The sequence below is a fragment of the Lepus europaeus genome, chromosome 4 (assembly GCF_033115175.1).
Source record: "Lepus europaeus isolate LE1 chromosome 4, mLepTim1.pri, whole genome shotgun sequence".
Taxonomy (NCBI): Eukaryota; Metazoa; Chordata; class Mammalia; order Lagomorpha; family Leporidae; genus Lepus; species Lepus europaeus.
In genome coordinates this window covers 139,324,045-139,347,855 of record NC_084830.1, presented here as the reverse complement: position 1 = coordinate 139,347,855, position 23,811 = coordinate 139,324,045, and the positions used below count along the sequence as shown (strand labels likewise).

General features: G+C 50.9%; 5 protein-coding genes across 13 annotated transcripts in view; 3 read left to right on the top strand and 2 right to left on the bottom strand.

Moving 5' to 3' along the window:
* Positions 1 to 4,443, top strand: part of ANKHD1 (ankyrin repeat and KH domain containing 1) — a 149,632-nt gene extending 145,189 nt beyond the window's left edge. For all 5 annotated transcript variants that reach the window (XM_062189010.1, XM_062189014.1, XM_062189011.1 and 2 more), the window contains 2 exons: positions 3,788 to 3,961; positions 4,103 to 4,443. In XM_062189010.1, coding sequence (XP_062044994.1) covers positions 3,788 to 3,961; positions 4,103 to 4,106 — 178 coding nt within the window. In that variant the 3' untranslated portion in view covers positions 4,107 to 4,443. The remainder of the gene's footprint in view (positions 1 to 3,787; positions 3,962 to 4,102) is intronic.
* An 807-nt stretch (positions 4,444 to 5,250) lies between these two features.
* Positions 5,251 to 11,527, bottom strand: SRA1 (steroid receptor RNA activator 1). Its single transcript, XM_062189022.1, has 5 exons — positions 11,435 to 11,527; positions 11,158 to 11,283; positions 6,583 to 6,785; positions 5,835 to 5,943; positions 5,251 to 5,676 (listed from the first exon to the last, which is right to left on the bottom strand). Exons 1-5 carry the CDS (start codon positions 11,493 to 11,495, stop codon positions 5,468 to 5,470), a joined length of 708 nt encoding a protein of 235 aa, XP_062045006.1. The 5' UTR covers positions 11,496 to 11,527; the 3' UTR covers positions 5,251 to 5,467.
* Positions 11,528 to 12,489: 962 nt separating this feature from the next.
* Positions 12,490 to 18,157, bottom strand: APBB3 (amyloid beta precursor protein binding family B member 3). Of its 5 annotated transcripts, XM_062189019.1 has the most exons (13): positions 17,768 to 17,902; positions 17,333 to 17,496; positions 17,179 to 17,255; positions 16,541 to 16,601; positions 16,213 to 16,359; positions 15,960 to 16,087; positions 15,706 to 15,711; positions 15,445 to 15,580; positions 15,269 to 15,353; positions 14,922 to 15,005; positions 14,535 to 14,650; positions 14,207 to 14,398; positions 12,490 to 12,726 (listed from the first exon to the last, which is right to left on the bottom strand). In XM_062189019.1, exons 1-13 carry the CDS (start codon positions 17,814 to 17,816, stop codon positions 12,490 to 12,492), a joined length of 1,482 nt encoding a protein of 493 aa, XP_062045003.1. In that variant the 5' UTR covers positions 17,817 to 17,902. The 5 variants fall into 5 exon arrangements, with proteins under 5 accessions (XP_062045003.1, XP_062044999.1, XP_062045000.1 ...); XM_062189015.1 differs by lacking the exon at positions 15,706 to 15,711 and having other exon boundaries at positions 15,445 to 15,559; XM_062189016.1 differs by lacking the exon at positions 15,706 to 15,711 and having other exon boundaries at positions 15,445 to 15,559; positions 16,541 to 16,598.
* A 104-nt stretch (positions 18,158 to 18,261) lies between these two features.
* LOC133757992 (SLC35A4 upstream open reading frame protein) lies at positions 18,262 to 21,331 on the top strand. The gene is made up of 3 exons (XM_062189023.1): positions 18,262 to 18,409; positions 20,016 to 20,114; positions 20,716 to 21,331. Exons 1-3 carry the CDS (start codon positions 18,395 to 18,397, stop codon positions 20,911 to 20,913), a joined length of 312 nt encoding a protein of 103 aa, XP_062045007.1. The 5' UTR covers positions 18,262 to 18,394; the 3' UTR covers positions 20,914 to 21,331.
* Positions 21,332 to 21,343: 12 nt separating this feature from the next.
* On the top strand, positions 21,344 to 23,251 carry SLC35A4 (solute carrier family 35 member A4). Its single transcript, XM_062189020.1, has one exon. It carries the CDS (start codon positions 21,344 to 21,346, stop codon positions 22,316 to 22,318), a length of 975 nt encoding a protein of 324 aa, XP_062045004.1. The 3' UTR covers positions 22,319 to 23,251.
* Positions 23,252 to 23,811: the final 560 nt, after the last annotated feature.

Sequence of the window (23,811 nt, the reverse complement as noted above, 5' to 3'; positions counted from 1 at the left end):
GTGACGTTGTACTCAGTGGACTCTGCCCTGTGGGCGAGGGCTCTAATAATGCTGCACTTTATTTTTTATTAATGATTGGTCTTTTGCCAACATCCAGGTTCTATCACCTTCACTTCCTGTGGGAAATGGGTGAGAGCTAAAGGTAGTTGTGTCAAAACTTCAGTGTGTTAAGACCACCTCCAGTAAAGGCACGAGGCTGGACTTTAAGACCTAATTTTGAAAATTTTGAAATTTGTGACTGCAAGTATATTTTGTGATTACTTGCTACCTCCTGTTTTGTCCTGGTAGTCAAGACCTGTATTTCCTTATATGCTTAATCACAACTCTGAAAGTGGGGCCTGGGTTTAATTTTTTTTTAAGCTTACATATTCTAATGGATAATTAATCTTGTCTCTCGTTTAAACTCAGTCCTTCATCCAGCTTTCATGGATGATGAACCTGGCTTTCTCTCCAAAGCCAATTACCTATTCTATAGTTTCCCATTCTTTTTTTTGGACAGAGTGGACAGTGAGAGAGACAGAAAGGTCTTCCTTTTTCCATTGGTTCACCCCCCAATGGCCGCTGCGGCCGGCACACTGTGCTGACCCAAAGCCAGGAGCTTTTCCTGGTCTCCCATGCAGGGGCAGGGCCCAAGCACTTGGGCCATCTTCCACTGCACTCCTGGGCCACAGCAGAGAGCGGGACTGGAAGAGGAGCAACCGGGACAGAATCCGGCGCCCCGACTGGGACTAGAACCCGGTGTGCTGGCGCCGCAGGTGGAGGATTAGCCTGTTGAGCTGTGGCACCGGCCAAGTTTCCCATTCTTGACTGGCACATACTTTGTCTAGGAAAGTTAGCTATAAACAGTAGTCATTATTGTAGTAACTGTGGCTGTTTTGTAATAGAGATTAGTAGAAGGGAAACCCATTTCCACACTGGTCCTTCCTGAAAATCATTGATATGTCTCTCCTAGTTCTATTTCTGATTCCTCTTTATTATTCTCTTAGTGAATCCTCTTCCTCTGCAACCCCTTAAACAAATGTTGATATGTCCCGGTAACCTCTTCCTGCACTCTTGGATTTCACACTGCTCAAATCTGGAGTAGTAGCCCAGAGTTCCCTCCTGAACTTCAGACTAATAGATCTAGCTCCTTCTTGTGTTCCACCCGGATATTCCACAAACATTATTCATTTCCCACTGTAAGATATGCCCCTATTCTTGTTTTCCCTATTATACAGTATACCAGCTACCGAGACTCTATCTTCCTGTACCTCCCCCCAACCTTGATTGGGTGACCTTATCCTTCCTCCTCTGTGTATCTGAATCTCATCCACTTCTGTCCATCCCCACAGCTACTGCCCTTTGTCCCACCTGGTTTCACTAGGCTTTTCTACCCTCCTTCATTCTCACTATCCTTTACCCCACACTTCTTCCCCCAACAGATTTACTTCTTCACCTTGCTTTAAAGCTGTTTTAATAAATGGCTGTCCACAGTCTTTTCCAAAGCTTTACCCTTCCATACTATTAAGACACTTTATTTCAGTGCATTTGGCTCAAAAACCTTTTTTCTAACAATATAGCCTTGCTACCTGAAGTATGTTTGAGGACCTGCAGCATCTGCATTATCTGGGATTGCATTAAAAATTTAGAATTTCTTCTTATACCTACTGAATCAGAGTGTTCATTTTTTAAAAAGATATTTATTTTAAAGGCAGAGTTAGAGAGAGATTTTCCATCCATTGGTTCACTCCCTAAATAGCTGCAATGGCTGGGGCTGTGCCAGGAGCCTGATTTCTTTCAGGTCTTCCATGTGGGTGCAGGGACCCAAGCACTTGGGCCATTTTCCACTACTTTCCCAGGTGCATCAGCAGGGAGTTGGATCATAAGTGGAGCAGCTGGGTCTCGAACCAGCCTCCATATGGGATTCTGGCATCTCAGGCATGAGCTTAAACCCACTTCACCACAGTGCTGGCTTCAGAATGTTCATTTTAACAAAATATGCATGTGATTTGTGTGTACATTAAAATTGAGAAGCACTGATGTACACAATAATGCCTTTTTTAAAACAAATGAGTGAAGAAATTACAGCTAAAAAAAAAAGAAAAAAGAAATTTGAGCTAGAGAATCTGAAGCAGCCAGAGCTGATTTTCATAAATGAGTGCAGTCAAACATTCTATTCTGTATGTAATTTTGGGTTGGGAGGGGGAGCAGTGCTGATTTTGAGGAAGCCAAACAGGACCACTGGATGAAGCTGAGATGTTTTTACTGTACATAGGTACTAGACTTAACTCTCCCACCACTTCTCTCTTGCCTGTCATATCACTGTACTGACATCAAAAAAACACCTTCAAAGCTAGACTGTCTGACCTTTATTTTTAACTAAAGACCAAGCCCTCCTTACCAGCTCCCTGCTTTTCCTTAGCTGTGGTGGGAAGGTCAAAGGGCTAACAGTAAATAGCCCAGCTAATACAGCACTTTTAGGCTAGTTGGCCAACGTTGGCCCAGGAGCCACTGGCCACGGTTGCTAGGACTGAGGCTCACAACCCTTAAACGGTTTTGGCCCAGCAGGGACTTGCTCCCTAGCGGCTGGGGCAGAGCTTTCAGGTTGAGAGATGGCAGGTGGCCCGCCTCAGGCGTGATGTCATTCTGATGTTGCCTGCGGCCGCAGGTACTTACTACTAAACTAGTCTGTCTCAGACTCAGTGCCATGCTCCGTACCCACAACACTAACTGCTTACCTTCCTGAACCTCCCGCTCTCTATGTCCACATCCACAAACTGTCCGATTCCTGAGGGCAGGGACTGGCTGCCCAGCTGCTACAGCACCACGCCACGGGGCCACTACCCTGGGAGGTCAGCGGGCCAGGTCGACAAGCTGCCAGCAGACCAGTGCGTGTGAGCTGTCACGGGGTGGGGTGGAGAGTTGTGTGTTTAGTACTGCAGTTCCCTCTTTGAGGGAGGGTATTTGAAGCTGAGGCTTAGTTTCCATAAACCTCAAGTGATTTAACAATGCCTTGAGCCCACTTCCTGATAACTGGGCTGTGATTCCTCTCTGGCTTGGATTCTGGGCACCTCAGGCAAGCTCCACGTCCTCCTGAAAGCCTTAGCAGGGAGCAGCAGGTCTGGAAGCTGGGGGTAAGAGCTTCAAGGATGTGCAGTGGTTGGTTGGTTGGGTGAGCAGCCTGGGATCACAAGGTGCTGGGCTCCTGATCCCAGGGGTTGCTGCCACCTGGAGGCACAGGGGAGGGGTGATACCTGGGCAAGGGCCCTTTGGGAACACTGAGGGCCAAGATGAAGTTCCTGCAGGCTGAGGCTTCCAGGAACTGGGAGAAGTCCAGATAAGAACAGCATGTCCCTGTGTCTCGGGAACAAGTTTTCTCCCTGCAGAAGATGAGAGCTCAGGTGGTGGCACTGAGTGAAACCCTTCATTTCTTAATCCAGCTGAAGCTGAATGGTCAAACAAGGAAGTTCTGGAGAGGTAGAGGAGCACCCTTAAGTGACCAGGCTCTCTGTTTGGTGCTCTTCTTTGAGCCAAGACCTGAAGCTCCCCCATACCTAAAGCCCCTGCCCTGACCATCTAGAATGCCTCACTTGATTTATGGTACTTACCCACATCTGGGGTAGGCCCAGAAGTCTTTAAGTGAATGCTCCTTGTCAGCTGAGATCCTAGCATTGCGGAGCAGGTGGTCTTTGATACAAAGGGTAACACAGGCACATACCCCCTACCTCCATTCTCCAAAGCCTTTGGGGCCCCAGTGATGTCTGTACCCGGTCTCCTGACTCTTACCTCAGACCCTACCCCTTAACAGGCACCAGGACCATCTACGACCGAAAGTTCCTGCTGGAGTGCAAGAACTCACCCATTGCCCGGACACCCCCTTGCTGCCTCCCTCAGATTCCCGGGGTCTCAACTCCTCCAACAGCCCCACCCTTCAAGCTAGAGGAGCTGAAGGAGCAGAAGGAGACAGAGGAAGAGATACTCGGTAAGGAAAGCAGGACCTAATATTAAGAAATGCCCCCAGCTCTTGAGTTCAGATGCCCTGTGAAGTACAATGGGTATTGAACTCCAAGCGGGGTTTCTGCACAACCTGACCGGCAACGAGTCCTGCTTTTTCTCTCTCCAGATGACGCACAATTTGAAATGGACAACTAATCCAGTGCAGATGAACCCTGTGTGTGGAGTTATAGAGGGATCCCTCGTGCCGCTGCTGCCACCACCTCTTTCTGGGGTATCCAAAGGCCAGCTGGCCTCATCTGATCTGGAAGGGAGTGACTTGTTGCTTCTGGGCCTCTTTTAGTTAAGAGGCAGCTAGACCAGGGATAAGAGTGGGCAATTTGCCAAGCCCTTAGCTCTTTGTCTTTGGTCTGTAGGTACTCCTCCCAACCCCCATCCCTCTAAGCTTAGAGGCTGGGACTGTGGGATGGAGTATGTCACCTCTGTCTGCTTAGTAAACATTCAAAGAAATATCTTGGCTCCAGAGTTCTCAATGCTGACATTCCTAACTGTCACCAGGTTCTTCCCCAGGTTCCATTAGGCCTACTGGCAACAATTAGAGCCAAGGAAGGTTCTGAGGGCAAACGACAAGAACTGCCAAGCCATAAACAGTAATAGCCTATGCTTGTCAAGAGCTGTTCCTGTCTTTCTAGGAAGCAGTCTTCATAGAACTGGGCTGCCTCTGACCTCCCTAATTCATTCCAAAGCTGAATGCTTGGAAAAGATTTGCTGTTCCCATCTATACAACCACCCTGGTTTCTTCACACGCCTTTTCTGCTTCCTGTTAAGTACCAATCTCCCATTCCAATACTGAAAACCTGTACTCTCTCTTCTCACAGCATCATGTCCAACTAAAACCTCTCTGGCCCCTTCCACCCAGGCTTGTTCTCAAAGGTTCAGAAGAAACTGTGGCACCCACATTGAAGCCCAAAATCAGATAGTACCTTCTTTGGTGAGTCAGATAGAGGCCTAATCCCAAACCTCAGTAATCTGGTCTTTTTCTCTTCAGTGTACACTGTATAACCCCCACTCACTGATTCTTACTCTTGTAACACCAACATACCTCAAAGGTGGTACAGTACAACAGGGGGCAGCAGTCTGAGTCTGTTCTCATGCTTAAATGAAATCAAAGCTGGGGCTGCTCCACAAAGGATGTTTGGTGAAAGTGGCAGGCACCAACTTGGTCTTGCCCAGTAAGGCCCTTTGTGATGAATGAAGAACAGAGGTCTGCAGGGTCCACAGGGAGCAGGGCATTTGAGGACACCAGAGGGGACAGAATTCGCATAGGAAGGGCTCGTTTCCTACCCAAGGCCCACCACTGAGATGTTTTTATTAAAATGCATGTTCAGGTAACCCAGGTGGGACCCTTTTCCCATACAAGTGGGTCAGGCCCATGGGATGGTCTCCCTGGTGGTAAGAAGGAGCCAAGTGAGAGAAGTCCTCCCACACCAAGGCATAGGTGATGATGTGAAGTGAGTTCAGGGAACCAGCAGGATTATGGAGCTTGTTGAAGGCCTGACATGGTCTCATTCTCAGTTGCAGCTGCCAATTTCTCTTCATTGGCCGCCTCCTCTGAAGATAGGCTCCTTTTTTCTGCAATTAATCTTTTAACTCCCACCATCCACTGACTGACTTCAGTCACATGGTCAACCATGAGTGAGCGGTGGATGTCATCTGCTGCATCCCACTGGTGGCTTGAAAGCTCTAAAGAGGAGACAGGGATTGAGCAAGCTATGTGGGGTAGAAGACAGACTTCATGCTTCCCATCCCAATCAGCCAAAATGTCAGCACCTGTTCCAGCTCAGTCAGCCATGGCAAGACAAAACAAAACACTTAGGCTGTGCCAAAGAACCCACCCATACCTTGCACCAGTAGAGCCATCCTCTTCTTTACCGGCACTGACAGCTTCCCTCCAGCCCACTGTTCCCGCAGCAGTACCAGGCGTCGGCTGATGTCATCACATAGCTGCTTCTGAGAGACAGAGTGCCCTTGGAGTCAGTGTTGCCAGACCAACAGAGAGAGAAGCTATCACTAGAGAAAAAAGGACCTGCTTTCTCTGGCCCAGGAAATTTACATTTAGACCTTAGAATGTGGTTCTTTATCCAAAGGTTAGAGGCTCCCACTAAGAACCTGATAAAACCTATGGATTTCCTCCCCCTGCCAAAAACTGCATGTATGGCTAAAATTTTTAAATTTCAGGGGTTTTTCAGGTCCCCAAAAATTCATGTTACTTTACAAATAAGAAAACTAAAAGCTGAAAAACTTGAAATTACTGCATTACTTCCACATATCCCTTGCCTCCAGAGAATCTGGGGAAACACTATAGATAGGAAGTACCCAAGCACAGAATCAACAGTATGCTATGAATGGCCTAGAGGTATAGAATATCAGGTTGTTAATTGGTTCATTACTGGAAACTGAATTCTCACAGCCTCTTCCACTAATTGGTTTCTGGAAGTCCAGTGAACCCTTGAATCCAGTGTACATTTTTCTGGGCAGAGCTTACCAGATTCTGCAGAAGTCTATAACTGAAAGAATGAAGAGCCCTTGTTTACAGGCGTCTGACTATGGATGGGAACCCTCTGTACCACTTGGAATGCCAGGGCTTACCCTTGTGTGGCCATGACAGTCCTTCAGTGCCTGTTCCAAAGGTCTCAGCACATCCTCCAACAGAGCCTCAGGCTCAATGACTGGGGAACTTGTGGACACCACACAAGAGGAAGGACAGCTCTCCACAGATGGAGGCCCAGGAGCCTTACTCGGAGGTGGAGGCCCAGTTGGGGGATGCCCAGGAGATAGCTCTGACGTGGGGACTGAAAGGTAAAGTAGGATCAAACAATACAGAATAGGTCAGAAGCTCAACTTTAAATTCACTGGCCCAACTCATTCATACACACACAATGTATATTTATCAAGTCTCTATGCTAGACAATGTGGTAGGCACCAAAGATGGTAAACCATCACAGATTATGTTCCTGACCTCAGAAAATTTATAATCTTAAGAGGGGGGGAAATTACTAAATTATGTTACATGTCATAAAAAAAATAAAAATGATGTGATATGTGATGAAGAGAAATGGGGGAACCTATCTAGACTAAATTTTCAAGGAAGACCTTCTGAGGTAACATCTAAGTTTATCCTGCTCACCTACTATGTGACTTTCAGCAAGATATTTTTCCTCTGAGCTTGTGTTCTGCTTAAAATGGGCATAGTACTGTAATAGCACTATTTCACAGGGTTGCAGTGAATATTAGGAAAACAGGTAGAGCTGCTAGATTTGTGTATAGCAAAATGTAATAACAAAGCTAGCTGGTTTTATTGAGAGCTAATGGAGGAGAGAAATGCAGCTGTAAAAAACTGAAGGAATATGTACTAGATGAAGATGAAGGGCAGTTCCCAAGAGGCAGGACAAGACTTGTCAGGGGACAGAAATGAGGCTTGTTGTGTCTGGAAATGATTAACCCTGAAGCAAGTTTTATCTGCTGTCACTGCAGAGGTAAGCAGGGATCCAGACCCTGCAGGGCCTTCAAGGAGTTTTGTCTTGAGCCTAACAGCAACAGGAAGGCACTAAAGATTTATAAAAGCAGAGGGTGGGATGACCTGACTTACTGAAGATATGTGCTCTATGAAAAACTGATGAGAACAGGTCAAAATGGAGGCAGGTACACCAGGTGAGTGGTTAATAAAGTAGCTCAAGAAAGAAGATGCTGTCCTGGAGTAGGCTGAAAGACTAGCTGATGGAAAATGGACTGGTCTGAGACTGGTTGAGGAACAGACAGCAGTAGGACTTCAGTGGGGTGGAAGTAAGGAATAGTTGTCAAGATTACTTGATTTCTGATTTTAATAATGCAAACCACTGGGAGAGAAAAAACCAAGAGTTTACTTTTAAGCATCAGCATCAACAAGGATGATTAATTCGTCAATCATTTGCTTTCTTGGGTATCTGAGCTCTTCACCTCCAGTGATCATGTTTGTCCCTCCTACTACCGCTTTTCATGCCCCTCTGCCTTATTCACAACGCACTATCACCTTGGAAGTGTGACCTCCCCTCCCTGCTCTTCCAGCCCAGCTACTCAGACTTCATGGTGTATAAAATCATTCCCTTATAAATTCTTTTGTCTCCTTTACCTCCTCCCATTGTACCACTTTTCTGGTTAAACCTAACTTGCCTGTACCTGGGAAGAAAAATACAACTATGTAGATAGTTATGGCTACAGATTTTAGAATGTACTAAACACTGGGTAGTCCATTCTTCAGGACAACTATTTTCACATTTCCTCTAGACTTTCTATCTTCCCCTTTCTCTATTGTCTCTCTGCTTCTTCATATTTATTGAGAATATGCCTCATATTTCATTGAGAAAAGAGTTCACTAAACAGGAACTCAATCATCTTCCCACCACCTGTTCTAATTCACCCGCATATGTGGTCACTTTCCTTCCTTCTGTAATAGAGGAAGGGGCCGGCGCTGTGGTGTAGCGAGTAAAGCCGTGCTCCCTGTGGTGCCAGCATCCCATGTGGGTGCCAATTTGAGTCCCAGCTGCTCCACTTCCCATCCAGCTTCCTGCTAACACACCTGGGAAACCAGTGGAAGATGACCTACTTCTTGGGCCCCTGAACCCACATGGGAGACCTAGAAGAAGTTCCTGGCTCCTGATTCGGATCAGCCTAGCCCCAGCCATTGGGGAGTGAACTAGCAGATGGAAAATCTATTTCTCCATCTCTCCCTCTCTTAACTCTGCTTTTCAAATACAAAAATAAGCCTTAAAAAAAAAAAAAAAAAAAAAGATGAATGGTTCCTGCTCCTGTTAAAAGGCATCTGTGCAGCTGTCCTCTGCATCCCAGCCTCTCATCGTCGGGCTTTCCTCCTCCAGTTTTCCCTTTTCTCCTTCCTCGTCGGTACTCCCTTACTCAGTCACCCCATGAGTCAGCACAGATGCTGCAGTACATACAGTACTATCAGAAACAGCTCCCCTTCCTTCGTATTCATCTTCACTTTCTGCCCCATTTCTCATCTCTGCTTCACAGAACTTCTTCAATGAGCCATTCATAGTCGCTCTGCTTTCACACTGTCATCAGCCCATTCCAGCTGCACAGAGACCGCTCTTGTTAAGGTACCAGTGATTGCTGGGTCCCTTGTCTACCATACATGTCCACTCAGCAGCATTCCTCGCTGTTGATTCATGACTTTATGACATCCCTAATCGGAGTGCCTGGGTTCAACTCCTACCTCTAGGTCTTGATTCCAACTTCTTGCCACTGTAGATCCTGGGAAACAGTGATGATGGCTCAAGTAACTGAGTCTCACCCACATGGGAGACCTGGAATGAGTTCCTCTTTCCCAGCTTCAGGCTGACCCAGCCCCAACCTTTGGTGGGCATGTGGGGAATGAATCAGCTGATGGGAACTTGGTCTGTCTCTTTCAGCCTCAAAAGAAAGGTTTTTTTCGTTTTCATTTTAACTTGCCCATATTACTGTAGTATCCTATTAATTTACCTTTACATTGCCCCTAAAATCTCATTTTCCACAGAGCAGACACAGTGATCTTTTTAACATGCAAATCAGGGACTGGCAATGTGGCGCAGCAACTTAGGCTGCTGCCTGTGATGCCAGCATCCCATATAGGCACTGGTTTGAGTCCCGGATGCTCCCATTCAGATCCAGCTCCCTGGACAAAAGCAGATGGCCAGAGTGCTTGGGTCCCTGCCATCCACATGGGAGACCTGGATGGAGTTCAGGCCACTTCAGCCAGTGGCCATTTGAAGAGTAGAGTATGGATGCTGTCTTTCCCCTTCTAGCTATAACTCTGCCTTTCAAATAAATAAATCTTCAAAAGGGGTAAAAAAAAAAAAAAAAAGACCTAAATCAGTTAGTGATTCCCATGTGGGGAGATCCCCCGCCCCCCGAAGAAATGACTGGAGACATTTTTGGCTGTCATAACTGAGTGGGTACTACTGTTATCTACTGAGTAGAGGTTGGGTATCTTACAATGCACAGGACAGCCCTGCCCCCAATATAAAGAATCACATTGTTCTGAGGTTAAGAAACTCCATCTTCGGGCCAGCATTGTGGCACAGCGGGTTAAAGCCCTGGCCTGAAGCGCCGGCATCCCATATGAGCACCAGTTCGAGACCTGGCTGCTCCACTTCCAATCCAGCTCTCTGCTATGGCCTGGGAGGGCAGCAGAAGATCGCCCAAGTCCTTGGGCCCCTGCACCCACGTGGGAGACCTGGAGGGAGTTCTTGGATCCTGGCTTCGGATCGGTACAGCTGCAGCCATTGCGGCCAGTTGGGGAGTGAACCATCAGATGGAAGACCTCTCTTTCCCTTTCTGCCTCTCCTCTCTCTGTGTAACTCTGACTTTCAAATAAAATAAATATATCTTAAAAAAAAAAAAAAAAAGAAAAACTCCATCTTCTATCATTCTGTGCAGCTTAAAAAATGAACCTGAGTTTCCTACCTAGGGGCAACAGCCCACTTACTGGCCTGAACAATTCTCTGCAGAAAAGGCAGCCTTCCCTAAATGTTTCAGTGGTTTCCTACTTTAAAAAGATCAAAATGAAAATTCCTTATTCTGGTTTACAAAAAGCACTATACTCTAGCACTGAGTGTTTTAGTTTCTCCAAACTTGCTGTCAACTCAGCGTCTTTGCACTAGCGTTTGCTTGCTTGGAATACTGCACCTCATCTTTGCATGCCTGGCTTCTAATCTTGATTTCAGGCTGTCAGCCGGCTGCTCAGACACCTGATTTAGTTACCCAATCACTACTACATCTCCAACAGTGCTTGGCTCTTGGTGGATGCTCAGTAATGCTGACTGAATTATACCACGTTAAATCAAAGATGCTAATTACATATCTAAGTGAAGAAGCAGAACAGACAAATACACCACTATGGGGTCGAGGAAGATTTAGGTCGGAAACAAAACTGGAAAGTACTTTGAAAATAAAAACGGTATTAAAACCCATAAGTCTGGACTGGACCACCCAGGATGAGTCCTTTAAAAAAAAAAAAAAAGTGTTACTGACCTGAGCAATAGCCATGGAGCTCAGAAAAGCGCCTGCCTGCCACGAACCCTTACTGGGGCTCCAAACTGTTTTTATGGAATTCTCGGAAACGCCCTTCAGAAAGGCTTATCCCTGGCACCGCCCATTCACTGCCGGTCTCCGCGCACAGAGCCCACGCACCTCTGGGGGATCCATCCTGCGGGGCTGCAACCCTCTTGGTGAGCGGCGTGCGCTTGGGTCCGCCAGTCTGGGTCTGCAGCCCGTAGGAGAACTGCGGGGGGTCGTTCCATCCACGCTCCTTGTTGCCTGGGGAGGAGACAGGACGTTTGAAGCGAGACGGAACTGCACCCGCAGTTTATACTGGGGCTGAGGAAGGCACAGGGTCCGCCAGCCACGGCGTTACCGCCCCCAGTCTGAGCCGGGGGCGAAGACCCAGCGCCCCGTCTCCCGCGCTCACCCGGCTTCACGTAGAGCTCCGCCATCTCCACTTCCGCACGGCCAGCGAGGCAACACGTCATTTCCGGGGCGGCAGCTCGCGAGCGCCGACTGTCTGGAACCCTTGCAGGATGCCGCTGTGGGACCCTGTGCCAACTCCCTAAGGAACTCGAAATCTCCTGCAGTTAATGAGCCATCGGGGCCCCGGGCACCAACGACGCTGTTTTCCCAGAGCCGGTGCCGCAGGAGCTTTCATCCTCTCCGGAGCAAATCTCTCCCAGTTCTCTAAGAATTAAGTTCAAATCGCCAGAGAGCCCTGCCCCGCAAATGACTCTCTGATCCAGCCAGGTCGACTTCCAGGGGCCTCACCTCTGCCCACTGCCCTCAAAATCTCCACGTATTTCTGTCGGCGCAGTCACTAGTATTAATCTTCCTTCAGTAATCGGCTTAGACGTCAATTCTTGAGGAAGCCTTCGATACTGCCTCAAGACAGGTTAAGTGCCTCACCTGAGCTCCCACAAGCCTTGGAGATTGCCTCATTGCACTACATAATAGCGTCAATATTGTTTGATTTGTCTCCTCTCTAATAGCCCCATAAGGTGGGACTCCTGAGTGTGTCCCAGTGGCAAGTTTAGCGCCTGGAGCAAGTATGGTTGTTGAGTGAAGTCAGATTTCCATCACACCAAACACAGACAGCAAGAAACTCACTACATACAGGTTATTAGCCTCCCAACCCTGTCCCAGGCCCAATATAGCCACACCTAGTGAGGTCTCTGAAGGATTTTTATTTGCACTGATTTTGCTATAAAGTGTTGCTGAGGTAGAGCCAACTGTCAAGGGCTGGACAAGGGCAAGGAACACAAGGACCCAGAAAAAGGAAGCCAGGGGCCTCGACTGTGGTCCAGGGCCTCCCAGTCATCCATATAAACAACAGACGGGGAACAGAGGGTGGGCAAAGGCAGGAGGGGCAGGCAGAGAAGGCGCCAAGAGGTAAGAGGCTGCAGTTCCCTGGGGAATGAAGGGGTCAAGAGTTGGGCACGGACCCAGAGCCTCCTTTCCCAGCCCTCCCAGATCAATTTAGGACATATGGAGCAGAGAAGGTTTCAGCCTGAAGGCCTCAAGAAAAGAGAAGACACCCCGCTTTCGAGGTGCTGCTCCTGCACCCCCAACCCCTCCTTTGAGCAGGGGGAGAGGCGGGGGGCCTCCTGGGGAGTCCATGGAGCTGGTCCGCTTGAGCCGCAGGCGGGCACGGGCCTGAGCACCCCAGGCCTTGCCTCGAGCTGCAGAGGCCACAAGACATTTCTGGTACTGAACCTAGGGAGAAGGGGAATGTGAAGATCCAGCTACTTTCTGCCCCCTGGACTCCCTGAAAGCCTCTGCAGCACACAGAACCGGCCAAGACTTCTGTCTGATACAAGGCTGGTCGTGGGCCACAGCTGGAGTTCCCATAGCATTCCCAGGTAGCTCATTAACAAAACATAAAATTCAACATTTACTGAGTACTTAAGAAGGGCTGGACACTGCGGTGTTTTGTACAATGCAACTTAAGCTGGTTATTTATGAGGTGTGTTTTCCCCATTTTACAAATGAGGACGTAAGATTTAGAGAACAGATGAATGACTTTACCAAGGTCACTCGGCCAGAAAGTGGTAGAATCAGCATTCAAACTCAGTGTTGACAAACTGTAGAGCCTACCACTTGGCTGCCTCTCTTCCATCTCTCAGTGGTGTAGACTGGTCCCTAGCAGGGCACATTCACTACTCACAGGGAGCATCTACAACCAACGCTCCAGTCCCACTGCAACTGCACCAACTGTCTCCAATCTGAACTAGTCAAAGGGGCCTAACTGGCCTTTCTAGCTTCCTCGTGCCCTCCCAGTCTTTTATCCATACTACACTGTAGTGAGTCATCCTAATCCACAAACATGACTTCACTATCCAGCTGAATATTGTTCAATGGTTCCTAGCACCTTGGGATAAAATACTCACCGTCCTGACCTATAAGGTCCTCTATGACCTGGTTTCTGCCATTCTTTCGGCCTTCATCTCCCACTCCGTCCCTCGGCTCCCTTGCATACTCTAAGCCATTAAGATCTCTCTCACCTTCACAACTGAGGTTCTCTCTGCCTGGCACATCTGCCCTGCCCCCCTCCCCCCTCACCTGGTCTACTGCTTCCTTGGACCTTTAACTCCTGTTGTCCATCACCTCTTAGAGGTAGCCTTCCTGACCCCTGAAGGGGCCATCTCCTCCATCATCCCGTGTGTCCTTCTCTCTGGTCTGTCTCTGCAGCAGCTCAAGTATTTTGTGAAGGCACAGGCTGTGCTCTCCAGACCTGAGTCCCCAGGGTCAAATATGAGGCCTGGTACCTGCAGGCACCATTTGTTGAATGATGAGTGAACTAACAGAGTTTAGGTATCCCACACTCAAATGCCCATGGATGCCAGGCAATAACCTAAATGAGACCCGCAGGAAAGACAACACCCTTCCTGTCTTGTATAGCCTACACACAACTCCAGTGGCATGCTGAAACTTATCCGTGTGAACCCAGTGTTAGAGCCCCTGATATTTTTTAAAAAGTGAGAATAACAATTACTATGTGAAATGTCCTAGTTTTTAAAGATTGGCAACTAAAGAAAACGTCCTAAAAACATAAGGGCCCAAATACTAGTGAACCAGAGTCAGCCCTGGGGTCACTGGTTTGTGATCTTCGGAGGGGCTGCCAGGCCCAAGTGTGACTCAACCACACAGAGCAGCCACAGGGCAATCCCACCTGCCCATTCCCACCCCTACTCACCATACAGGCAGCCTGCACAGCTTCGGAGAGTCCGCCTGCATGGGGCTGGCACCAGAAAGCTGCACACTGGAAACTCTGATGGCCCAGGTCGGCGATGAGGCCGAAGGTGTGTGGGTCACGGCCAACACCAATGAAGGTCATGAGGCGCACAGGGCATTGCCACAGTGGTTCCTCCTCTGCACGGGCCTCTGCCTGCCCACACCAGGGCTGGTCACTGGCAAGCCAAGCACCTGCCGGATCCCCTGACCTCTTCCAGCAGCAAGCAATGACCCCTCAGCAGCCCTGCTCACCACCCCTCCTCCACCCTAAGTTCACCCTCTGCTGGTACCTGAATGGGATGTGCAGTCATGAGAGAATCAGATACACTGATCATGGCAGGCACCCAGGTGCTCCGGTCCCCCCGGACGGTGAGGGTACCAATGGCCTCGTTCAGCACGTCCATGCCTGGGGTGACATGCCCACAATGGTGTCTCCCAGGTGTAAAAGAAAGGAAGGATCTATGGGCAATGCCTAGGACCCTCTTACTGACTTGGAATTCAGAGATGGGAAAAGGATGGCTGAGGCTGGGCCTAGAATTCCAACCTAGGAAGACTGGTATTTGGCAGACCATGCATACAAGGCCCTGGGAGGACTCTGGGACATGGTGATGGACCCCACTTCACCCACCTTCCTTTTGCTTACACAGCCCACCCCATCCTGCCCTCTCAGTCCTCACCCATGGCTTTGGGGACTGGCAGGGTCCCAATGTACAGTGCCTCATACTTCTGAGCAGCCTGGCTCACCGCATCCAACAGCTCCACTGAAATATACACACCATGTTGGCCTGGGAGCTCTCCCAGCGACCTCGTTCCCCATCCCGTGAGGGCCAGACCCAGACCAAAGCTGATCCTGGTAGAACAAAGCCCATGGATGCTCTTCCAATTCAGGGCTTGGAATCCTGAGACCAGACACCTCAGAAGTCCGTCTCCAGACAAGTATTAGATAACAGAACCACCCCCACTCCACCCTGCATCTTTCACCAAAGCAGCCCAATGCTGCAATGTGGCACCCAGCTACCCATACCTTGCCGCGGTAGGTCTTCAGGAGAAATGGGGTCCAGGGAGCAGCAAGAGCCATCATTACTGACCCCTACTCGCTCTGACAGGATCTGAAATGCAGTGTAGCCATATACCACTCTGCCCCGTACTTTAGAAACTTCAGCGCCTACCTACATTCCCTGCCCCACACCTGGCTCTTACCTGGGCGCAGAGACCATGTAGGGCACTGGCAATGGCCTTGGCAGGGACATCACAGCGGAATACATGACATTTGAGCATACAGCTGTCTTTGTCACCCGCCACAAAAGCGAAGTCCCTGGCAGAGGCAGAGATGGGGCTGGGGTAGCTGGTTAGGGGCAAAGGTCAGTAGTGGCGGCAGTAGACTGGAGTCATGCCAGGGATATGGCACGGATAGAGAAGGGAATTCAGGGGTAGGGCTTAGTGTACCTGGTGGTCACTCACCTGTCACTGTTCCAGAAGCATGTGGGAGCACAGGAGAGAATCAGCCCAGCCTCTTGGGCTCTCCCCAGTCTGTCCCTGCTGAGCGGGACCCACCCTCCCCAACCAGGGCTTGACCAGGCAGGGGAGGCAGTGCTGGGTCCATGGCAGAGGATCTGTGTCCAGGGGTTCAAATACCAGGGAACAGCATCAGTGGGGAATCACAGCCTGCAGGGGGAGGGAGAAGCAGCTCTCGCTTGGGGAAATAGAGTCCTCACCGACCCTTGGAGCTGCCCACGCCCCACACACGGATGTGCACCAGAGGCTGGCAGTGGATCAAACTGTGGTCCAGTGGATTCACCAGGCTCATGGCGTCCTTCTTCAGGATCATCAGCATGTTCTGGCCCTGCCAAAGACAGAACCCAGCCCAGAGTTCAGATGAAGGTAGGTGTTATAGGGGGCAGGTAGTTCATGGGCAACTCTGTCTTCCGGGCGCTGGGCTCAACGCTTTGTGGGAGCCAGACAGCTCACCTCGCCCCAGGCACTGTCTGGAGGCTGGCTGCGGCTGCGGGTCTGGGCCAGCTGCTGGATGCAGTTATTAACTGCAATACTGCTCTTCCCAGGGGCCAGGTCCTCTTCGGGTACCTCTACCCATCCCAGAGAGCGGACAGCAAAGCACTGATGGATTGGAGGAAGGGACAGGAGTACAGAGATGGAGCTCAGCGGCAGATGCAACAGGTTTCACACATTCAAACATACTGATAGTCCCTCCCTTCACATTTGATCACCTCTGCTCAGTCCTTTCCCACCCCCTGGAACCTCCCAATATCCTGGGCGAGCTCTCAGGTCCAGTCACTACCTTCGCTCCTGGCTCCAGGCTTTGGATGTAGGATTCTTCACCATACCAAGACAGAGGGCTACTGGAACAGACCGTAAAACGGGTAAGAGGAACACACTTCCTACCATAAGTGCACTGGTAAAACCCACACTATTTGATGACTACTTGGTGAGCACAGCACAGAGGACAGGAGTCAGAATACAGCACCATGAATATAAAAATCAGAATAGGATGGAACCCAAGCTATGTTAAACTTGCTTAACTTGAAGTGTGGCTTAGAATTTGCGGAGAAACTCAGGACACAGAAATAGAATTAAAAAGTCACAAGCATGCAGGGTCCATCATGTGGACCCAAGCCCCAAACTAGAACAAGAGACTCTAGTATCAGGAACAGAACCACCATACCACACAGATCCTAAGATAACAGCCAAGATCTAGAACATGCTAGGTCAGGACTAAAACACTAAAAAGAGCAAAGAGCTCAGACAAGAGTTTAGAACACCGTGAAGAACATGGGACACAGCCAAGAACACAGAACAGAGCCCAAACCATGGGACAGAGTCCAGAACCTGATCTGGAAATCAGACCGTGGGTCCAGCTGCATTTCTGAATGCCACAGAATCTCAAGTCTTTCATTTTGTCTGAGCTATGTCCCTTACCTTCGGTCCAGTGAGCTCTCCAGGCTGGAAAAGGATCGTCCTTTCGGGGGGCGCAGTCCCCAAATCCTTTCCGACCCCTGCAGAGTGGAGATTAGTGTAATGGCAGGCCAACGACCCTACATGGGCCCAAGTCCCCTCCTCGCTCTCCACCTACCTTGCCTGGGTCCTCTGCATCTCCTGATTCCCAGGTTGGGCGCTGCCACTGGGTGCTACCGCTGGGTACATGCCAGTAATAAGTACCAGCAGCATCGCGGATTTTCCTCCAGCCAGGGGGCAGGCCTGGTTCCCCCTCCAGATTCTGGTCCCCCCACAAGTCATCTACAGAAACACGGGATGGAAGAGGGGGAGCATATTGTTCGTGAGTTCAGAATAACAGCCTGTCAGAACTCTCCCTCCGTTTCAAAGGCTGGAGGTCCAGATTTCCCAATCCTGAAGACAACGCGAGTAAAGATCAGGGCTCACTTGACACCTGGTCCCCACACCGAGACGTATCCCACCACCACCCTGACTTTGAGCCTCCAAAAAGCCTTTCCCGCTCCTTCGTCCCCCGTCTGCTCCTGGTCCTCCCACCCGGACCCTTCGTGCACACCGTCGCAGTTGACCAGAATGATGGCCAGCATGTAATCCTTGCCCAACATAGCCCCGGCCGCGGCCCCGCCGGCACTCCCAGCCCAGCGCGACCTCCGGAGCTGCTGCGCCGAGCAAGCCCAGCCTCTCTGCGCCCGAGACGGCCCTTCCAGCTGGCGCCGACAGACACTGGGCGGGGAAGGGGCTGGTCCCGGGGGCGGGAAGGGGAGGGCCTGAGCAGCACCGCCCGCCGAGGGGTGGTGCGTGTAGCCCGGCGTGTGGATCCCCGAGTGGGTGCGCGCTTCCGTGCGTGGGCAGACGCACCGACGCCGGACGGCCCGCTGACGCCACAACGCAACTATGAGTTCATCAGGCGGCGGGAGACGGCCCAGGCTTTCGTGCAGGCGGAGGTTTGCGCATGAATGAGAACATGGCGCCCGGGTCGTGTGCGCGCGCACGTTCAGCCTGGGACGCGACGGGAGGGGTCACACGGAAGTATCTGTGAGGAAACCGCCGGCCCCAGCCTCCCAGAAAGCGCTGCACCCTCTCCAGCAGTGCCCCGGAAGTGCTTCTGCCCTCAGTAAAGATGGCCATAGCGCTGGCTATGAGGAGGCGGGGCTGCGTCTGCGCAGCAAGTTAGGCGGAGAAGATGGCGGATGACAAGGTGAGTGCATGTGGGGTGGTCTGCAGTCGTGTGGCCACTGCACCCCATGACCTTAATTCTGGGGGAAGGTGACGCTGGAACTGCTCAAGCGTGACGGTGTCCCTTGTTTCCCCGAAGGTTCTTGTAGACTGTCTCAACAGTGGGGGAGGGCGGTTTAGGAAAGCGGAGCCGGACACCCCGCAGCGGGACCACCGTCGCCCAGCTACTACCATACACACTGATGCTTTCTCTTCCGCGTCCTAGGCCCCGAGTTATTCCCTGCAAAGACGCAGTGTTTCCTGTCCACATGGACACTCAGACCGCCCTCGAGACTCCCTTTTGCACACACTGAACTTTACACTTAGATGCAATCAACAACATTCAGTTGACTTACTCTTGTCAACAGTTATTACCCATCGCATCCAGTCACTCACATTCAGTTTGGGGTGGCCTTGGCAGGAGGAGGATACAGCCTGGGCAGAAATCAGTTTGACCCCGGGTTGTTCACAGAAGCGCCTTAGGCCACTCCTGGAAGTTCTGGGGTTCTGGAAGCTCAGCAGAACCCCCACGTCTGGGTGCTGGCCGGTCCCTGCAGGCCCTGGGACACGGCAGTCAAGACAGGCTGGTCCCACTTTTAGGGTACTCGTGGTCCAGTTAGTGGTGCTTTCTTGACAGACCTAATTGAAGATTCTCTAGCTGTCCCTGCCTCCCCTACACACTACTTGCTATGTGAAATTCCTGGAGGATTTGTTAAAAGTTATTAGTGCCTCTCCCATCGGTCCCCTTCCCGGCCCCCACGTTTTATGGTTATTGTCTTTCCTCCTTTATCACTGCCATCTCAGGAAGGCTTTTTAGGAAGAGATTTCGTTGGTTCACTCCATCCTCACTCCCAGCCGTTGTTCACTAGAACAGAGGAAGGGGCAGCTGTTTGGTACAGTCGTTAAGACACCACTCGAGACTCCCACATACCATATCCAAGTGCCTGGGTTTGAGTTCTGGTGCCAATTCCAATTTCTGCTTCCTGCTTAGATGCACCCTGGGAGACAGCAGATGAAGGCTCCAATATTTGCATTCCTACCACCCACCTGAGAGACCTGGATTGGGCCCCTGTCTCCTGGCCTTGACTTGGCCCAGCCCTGGCTATTGTGAGCATTTAGGGTGTGAACCAGCAGATGAAAGATTCTCTCTCTCTCTCTCTCTCTCTGCCTATCATGTAAATAAGAATTTTTTAAAAAAGAGTTGTTGGGGATGGTTCAGGGTTTTTAAAATTTATTTATTTCATTTGAAAGAGTTACAGAGAGGCAGAGACAGAGAGAGAGAGATCTTCCATCCTCTCGTTCACTCCAGAAATGGCCACAACGGCCAGAGCTGACCCGATCCGAAGCCAGGAGCTTCTTCTATGTCTCCCACATGGATGCAGGGGCCCAAGGACTTGTGCCGTCTTCTGCTGCTTTTCCAGTAGGGAGCTGGATCAGAAGTGGAGCAGCCGGGACTCACCAGCTCCCATATGGGATACCGATGCTGCAGGCAGTGACTTTACCTGCTACATGCAGCAACTTTACCTGCTGTACCACAGCGCTGGCCCTGACGGGTCAGTCTGTTGGAACCAACCTCTCCCTTGTTCTAGGATTCTGTACCCAAGCTTAAGGACCTGGCATTCCTCAAAAACCAGCTGGAAAGCCTACAGCGACGTGTGGAAAGTGAGGTCAACAGTGGCGTGAGCCAGGTAGGGGCTGCTCTCCCTCGTCCCTTAGGTTTCATTGCCCAACATGCTCTTGTGAGTTTTGAACGGGTGATAGAGATTTATTCAGAGAATGGTTATTGTTATCTGTTTTCAGATACCCCAAGGAAAGTTTCCCTGAGAAAATGGTGCTTGAGCTGAGGTCTTAAGTAGGAGTTAACTTGGTGACGAGGGGAGGAAAAATCATTCCTGGCAGATAGAACAGCATAAGCAAAGCTCTGGTGAAACGAAGTAGCATTATGAACTTGACGGAGTAGAAAGAGGTCAGCTTGACTGCTATCACTGGGAGTGTGCCCGGAAATGAGGCCAGAGAAATAGGTAGGCATTGGATAACCTGGACTTCTCTGGCCTCGCAGTAGGGTTTTGTGGTTGGAACCTTCTGATCCCAGGGTTCTGAGATTGTGTCATCAGGGCTCCTGAGTTCTTTTTCTGGTGCCATAACCTTGAGGAAATCTTTGGAGAAAGTATCACAGTTGTCCCGAGGAAAGCAGGGCAGGTGGTGGAATGCTGTCGGCCCAGTTTGAATAGCCCCTGGGCAGGAAAGGGGAGAGCCTGGCTGAGTTTGCTTCTGCATTTTTCTCCACAGGATGGCTCACTCTTGTCCTCCCCATTCCTCAAGGGATTCCTGGCTGGCTATGTGGTAGCCAAACTGAGGGCGTCAGCCGTATTGGGCTTTGTTGTGGGCACCTGCACTGGCATCTACGCAGCTCAGGCATACGCTGTGCCCAACGTGGAGAAGACATTGAGGGACTATTTTCGGTCACTGCGTAAGGGGCCAGACTAGTTCTGGATCCCATGGGGGAGGCAGGATGAGTAGCTGGGGCCTGCAAGTAGAGGCCTTTCAATCACAGACACTCTGTTTGGCTTCCCTGGCTGCTACCCATTGGCTTTTTTCAACTTCCCTGCTACCTTCATCTTTGCTTCCCTTCCTGCAGAGGGTGGGTGGTGGCTTGTCAGCCTGCACCTTGGACTCCTTCTTCCCTCCCTAACTCCATGGTACTGTTCCCAAGACTGTGGCTTCGAGGGCCAGCAGCCCCTTCTTCTCCCAGCCCTGAGCTCCCAGTCTGCAGCCGACTCTCATCTTCAGTATTCTCTCTGGCGATGTGCCACGGCTCCTCCCTCCTGCGCATCAGCTCCATAACTTGATTTCCCCCAAACATTGCAACTCCCGCTGTCCCTTGCTAGGTATACAGGCCACTCAGTCTGGTGTGGGCATGAGTGTAGAGGACGGGGGTATGCCACGCCTGGGCCGTCCACGGCAGGCCCGCTGGATCCTGATGCTACTCCTGTCCACTGCCATGTATGGTGCCCATGCCCCGTTGCTGGCGCTGTGTCACGTAGACGGCCGAGTGCCTTTCCGGCCCTCTTCAGCCGTGCTGCTGACGGAACTTACAAAGCTGCTGCTGTGCGCCTTCGCCCTCCTGGTGGGTTGGCAAACATGGCCCCCAGGAGCCCCACCCTGGCGCCAGGCTGCTCCCTTCGCACTATCAGCCCTCCTGTATGGCGCTAACAACAACCTGGTGATCTATCTTCAGCGTTACATGGATCCCAGTACCTACCAGGTGCTGAGCAATCTCAAGATCGGAAGCACAGCCCTGTTCTACTGCCTGTGCCTCCGGCACCGCCTCTCCGCACGCCAAGGGTTAGCACTGCTGCTGCTGATGGCAGCAGGGGCCTGCTATGCAGCAGGTGGTCTTCAGGAGCCTAGGAACCCTCTTCCCGAGACCCCTCGAGTAGCTGCTGCCAGCCCCATGCCCCTGCATATCACTCCACTTGGACTGCTGCTCCTCGTCCTGTACTGCCTCATCTCGGGCTTGTCATCTGTGTACACCGAGCTACTCATGAAGCGACAGCGGCTGCCCCTGGCACTTCAGAACCTCTTCCTCTACACTTTTGGTGTGCTCCTGAACCTAGGTCTGCATGTAGGCGGTGGCTCCGGCCCAGGATTCCTGGAAGGTTTCTCGGGATGGGCAGTGCTGGTGGTGCTGAGCCAGGCGCTCAGCGGCCTGCTCATGTCAGCTGTCATGAAGCACGGCAGCAGCATCACACGCCTCTTTGTTGTGTCCTGCTCGCTGGTGGTCAACGCTGTGCTCTCGGCGGCCCTCCTGCAGCTGCAGCTCACAGCCGCCTTCTTCCTGGCCACACTGCTCATCGGCCTGGCTGTGCACCTGTACTATGGCAGCCGCTAGCCCCTGGACACCTGCTCCCTGACCCTAGACCCTATAGATCGGGCACCACCTTCAGAGCCACCTCCCAGGTCTCCGGCCCCCTCCCCTCAGCAGCCCTGTAACAAGTGCCTTGTGAGAAAAACGGGAAGTGAGAGCATCCAGACTGGTGTCTGGGAGGTGGATGGATAATGGGGTACCTCTGGGAGTTGTGAAGAGTGGGTTTGGTTAAGGAAACTCTTGCCCTCCCTACCCCAAATTCTTCCAGACTAAGGAATTAAATATCTAGGCCTGAGAAATGACCCTATCCCTGATGAGGGAAGCACTCTGCCTTATCTTGGATGAAGGCAGCTGCTCAGAATAGGGTGTGGGTGACAGGTGGCTTTCCTTGCCAGCTGTGGTCATCCCCGCAGACCCACTTCTCCCAGGCCTGGTACTTACTGCTCCAGACACCATAAAGGATACTTAACCCCTGACTGTCATGCAGGAAGAGCCAGTTGCCACAGTTCATACAACCACCACTCAGGCGCTCTGCCAGCTACAGTAGTTCCTGGAGATGTGGCCCTCCCACCCCTGCAGTGCTGCTCCCCTCCCCCCAGCCTTTGTTCTGGAAACCCCAGAGAGGGCTGTGGCTTGACTATCTCAGGGAATGTTGCCCCTGGGCCCTGGCTTAAGCCCACACTTCTGACATCTCCACTCACCCCAAGGGCCCTCTTGAAGCCCTTCGCCACCTCTGAAGCTCCTAGGAGATATCACCCTTCCCACTCTGGGTCCTGCTCCAACCTGGCAGTGTCCAACTTCCAACAGCCTGGGGAAGCTCTCTGCAGAGTGACTGGTTACAGGAAACTTCTACAGTTCAATCAATGTCTCTAATTGCATAAGCAATAAGGTGTTAATAAAGTGTTCTAGGGTCTGGGTTGGTTCCTACAACTGGCTTTGATTGTCCTTTATTGTCTCTGTTGCACAGTTCTTCTCAAACATAATTTTGTTCCCCCTGGTGTCCTGAGTATTTTAATTTGGAGAAACTTCTAGACTAGAAGAAAATGTTTGCTCCCAGCTGTTGCTAATGGCATTATTTCTTCTGGGAGTTCTATGGAGCTGATGCTGTTCCTTGTCAGACAGCTTTTGAGACTTCTCTAAAGTGCAAATCTTGGGCTCTGGGGTTTTTGGGGAGAGTTGAAAATAGAAGGTACAAGACCCAGCAGGACAAATGACTCCAGGCTCGAAAACTCTGATTGCAAATGGTCTGATTCTCATTTCCTCTGCTTCCCTCACTGATGATTCCAGATAGAATCTATGCTTTAAAATCATGGCTAGAGATTGGGCATTCAGCTTGGTGCTTAAGGTAGCTATGTCAGAGTTCCTGAGTTCAAGTCCCTGCTCCGCGCTCCAGTTCCATGCCAGCGCAGACTCTGGGAAGCAGCAGTGATGGCTCAAGTAATTAGATTCTTTCCACCCATGTGGGAGACGTGGATTGTCATTGCAGCTCTGGCTCCAGCCCTGGGTTTTGGAGAGCA

Bases quoted from the DNA above. Each gene is read 5' to 3' on its own strand.
- APBB3 (XM_062189019.1), bottom strand. From the start codon at position 17,816: ATGTTGGGCAAGGATTACATGCTGGCCATCATTCTGGTCAACTGCGAC. The intron at 15,354-15,444 runs GTAAGAGCCAGG...ACTGCATTTCAG, and splicing joins TACATGGTCTCTGCGCCCAG to ATCCTGTCAGAGCGAGTAGG. The intron at 14,399-14,534 runs GTACCAGCAGAG...TGGTGTGGGCAG, and splicing joins TGACTGCACATCCCATTCAG to GCAGAGGCCCGTGCAGAGGA.
- SRA1 (XM_062189022.1), bottom strand. From the start codon at position 11,495: ATGACGTGTTGCCTCGCTGGCCGTGCGGAAGTGGAGATGGCGGAGCTC. The intron at 11,284-11,434 runs GTGAGCGCGGGA...TCTCCTCCCCAG, and splicing joins GGAGCTCTACGTGAAGCCGG to GCAACAAGGAGCGTGGATGG. The intron at 6,786-11,157 runs GTGCGTGGGCTC...TTTACCTTTCAG, and splicing joins GCAGGATGGATCCCCCAGAG to TCCCCACGTCAGAGCTATCT.
- SLC35A4 (XM_062189020.1), top strand. From the start codon at position 21,344: ATGAGTGTAGAGGACGGGGGTATGCCACGCCTGGGCCGTCCACGGCAG.
- LOC133757992 (XM_062189023.1), top strand. The intron at 20,115-20,715 runs GTAGGGGCTGCT...TTTTCTCCACAG, and splicing joins TCAACAGTGGCGTGAGCCAG to GATGGCTCACTCTTGTCCTC.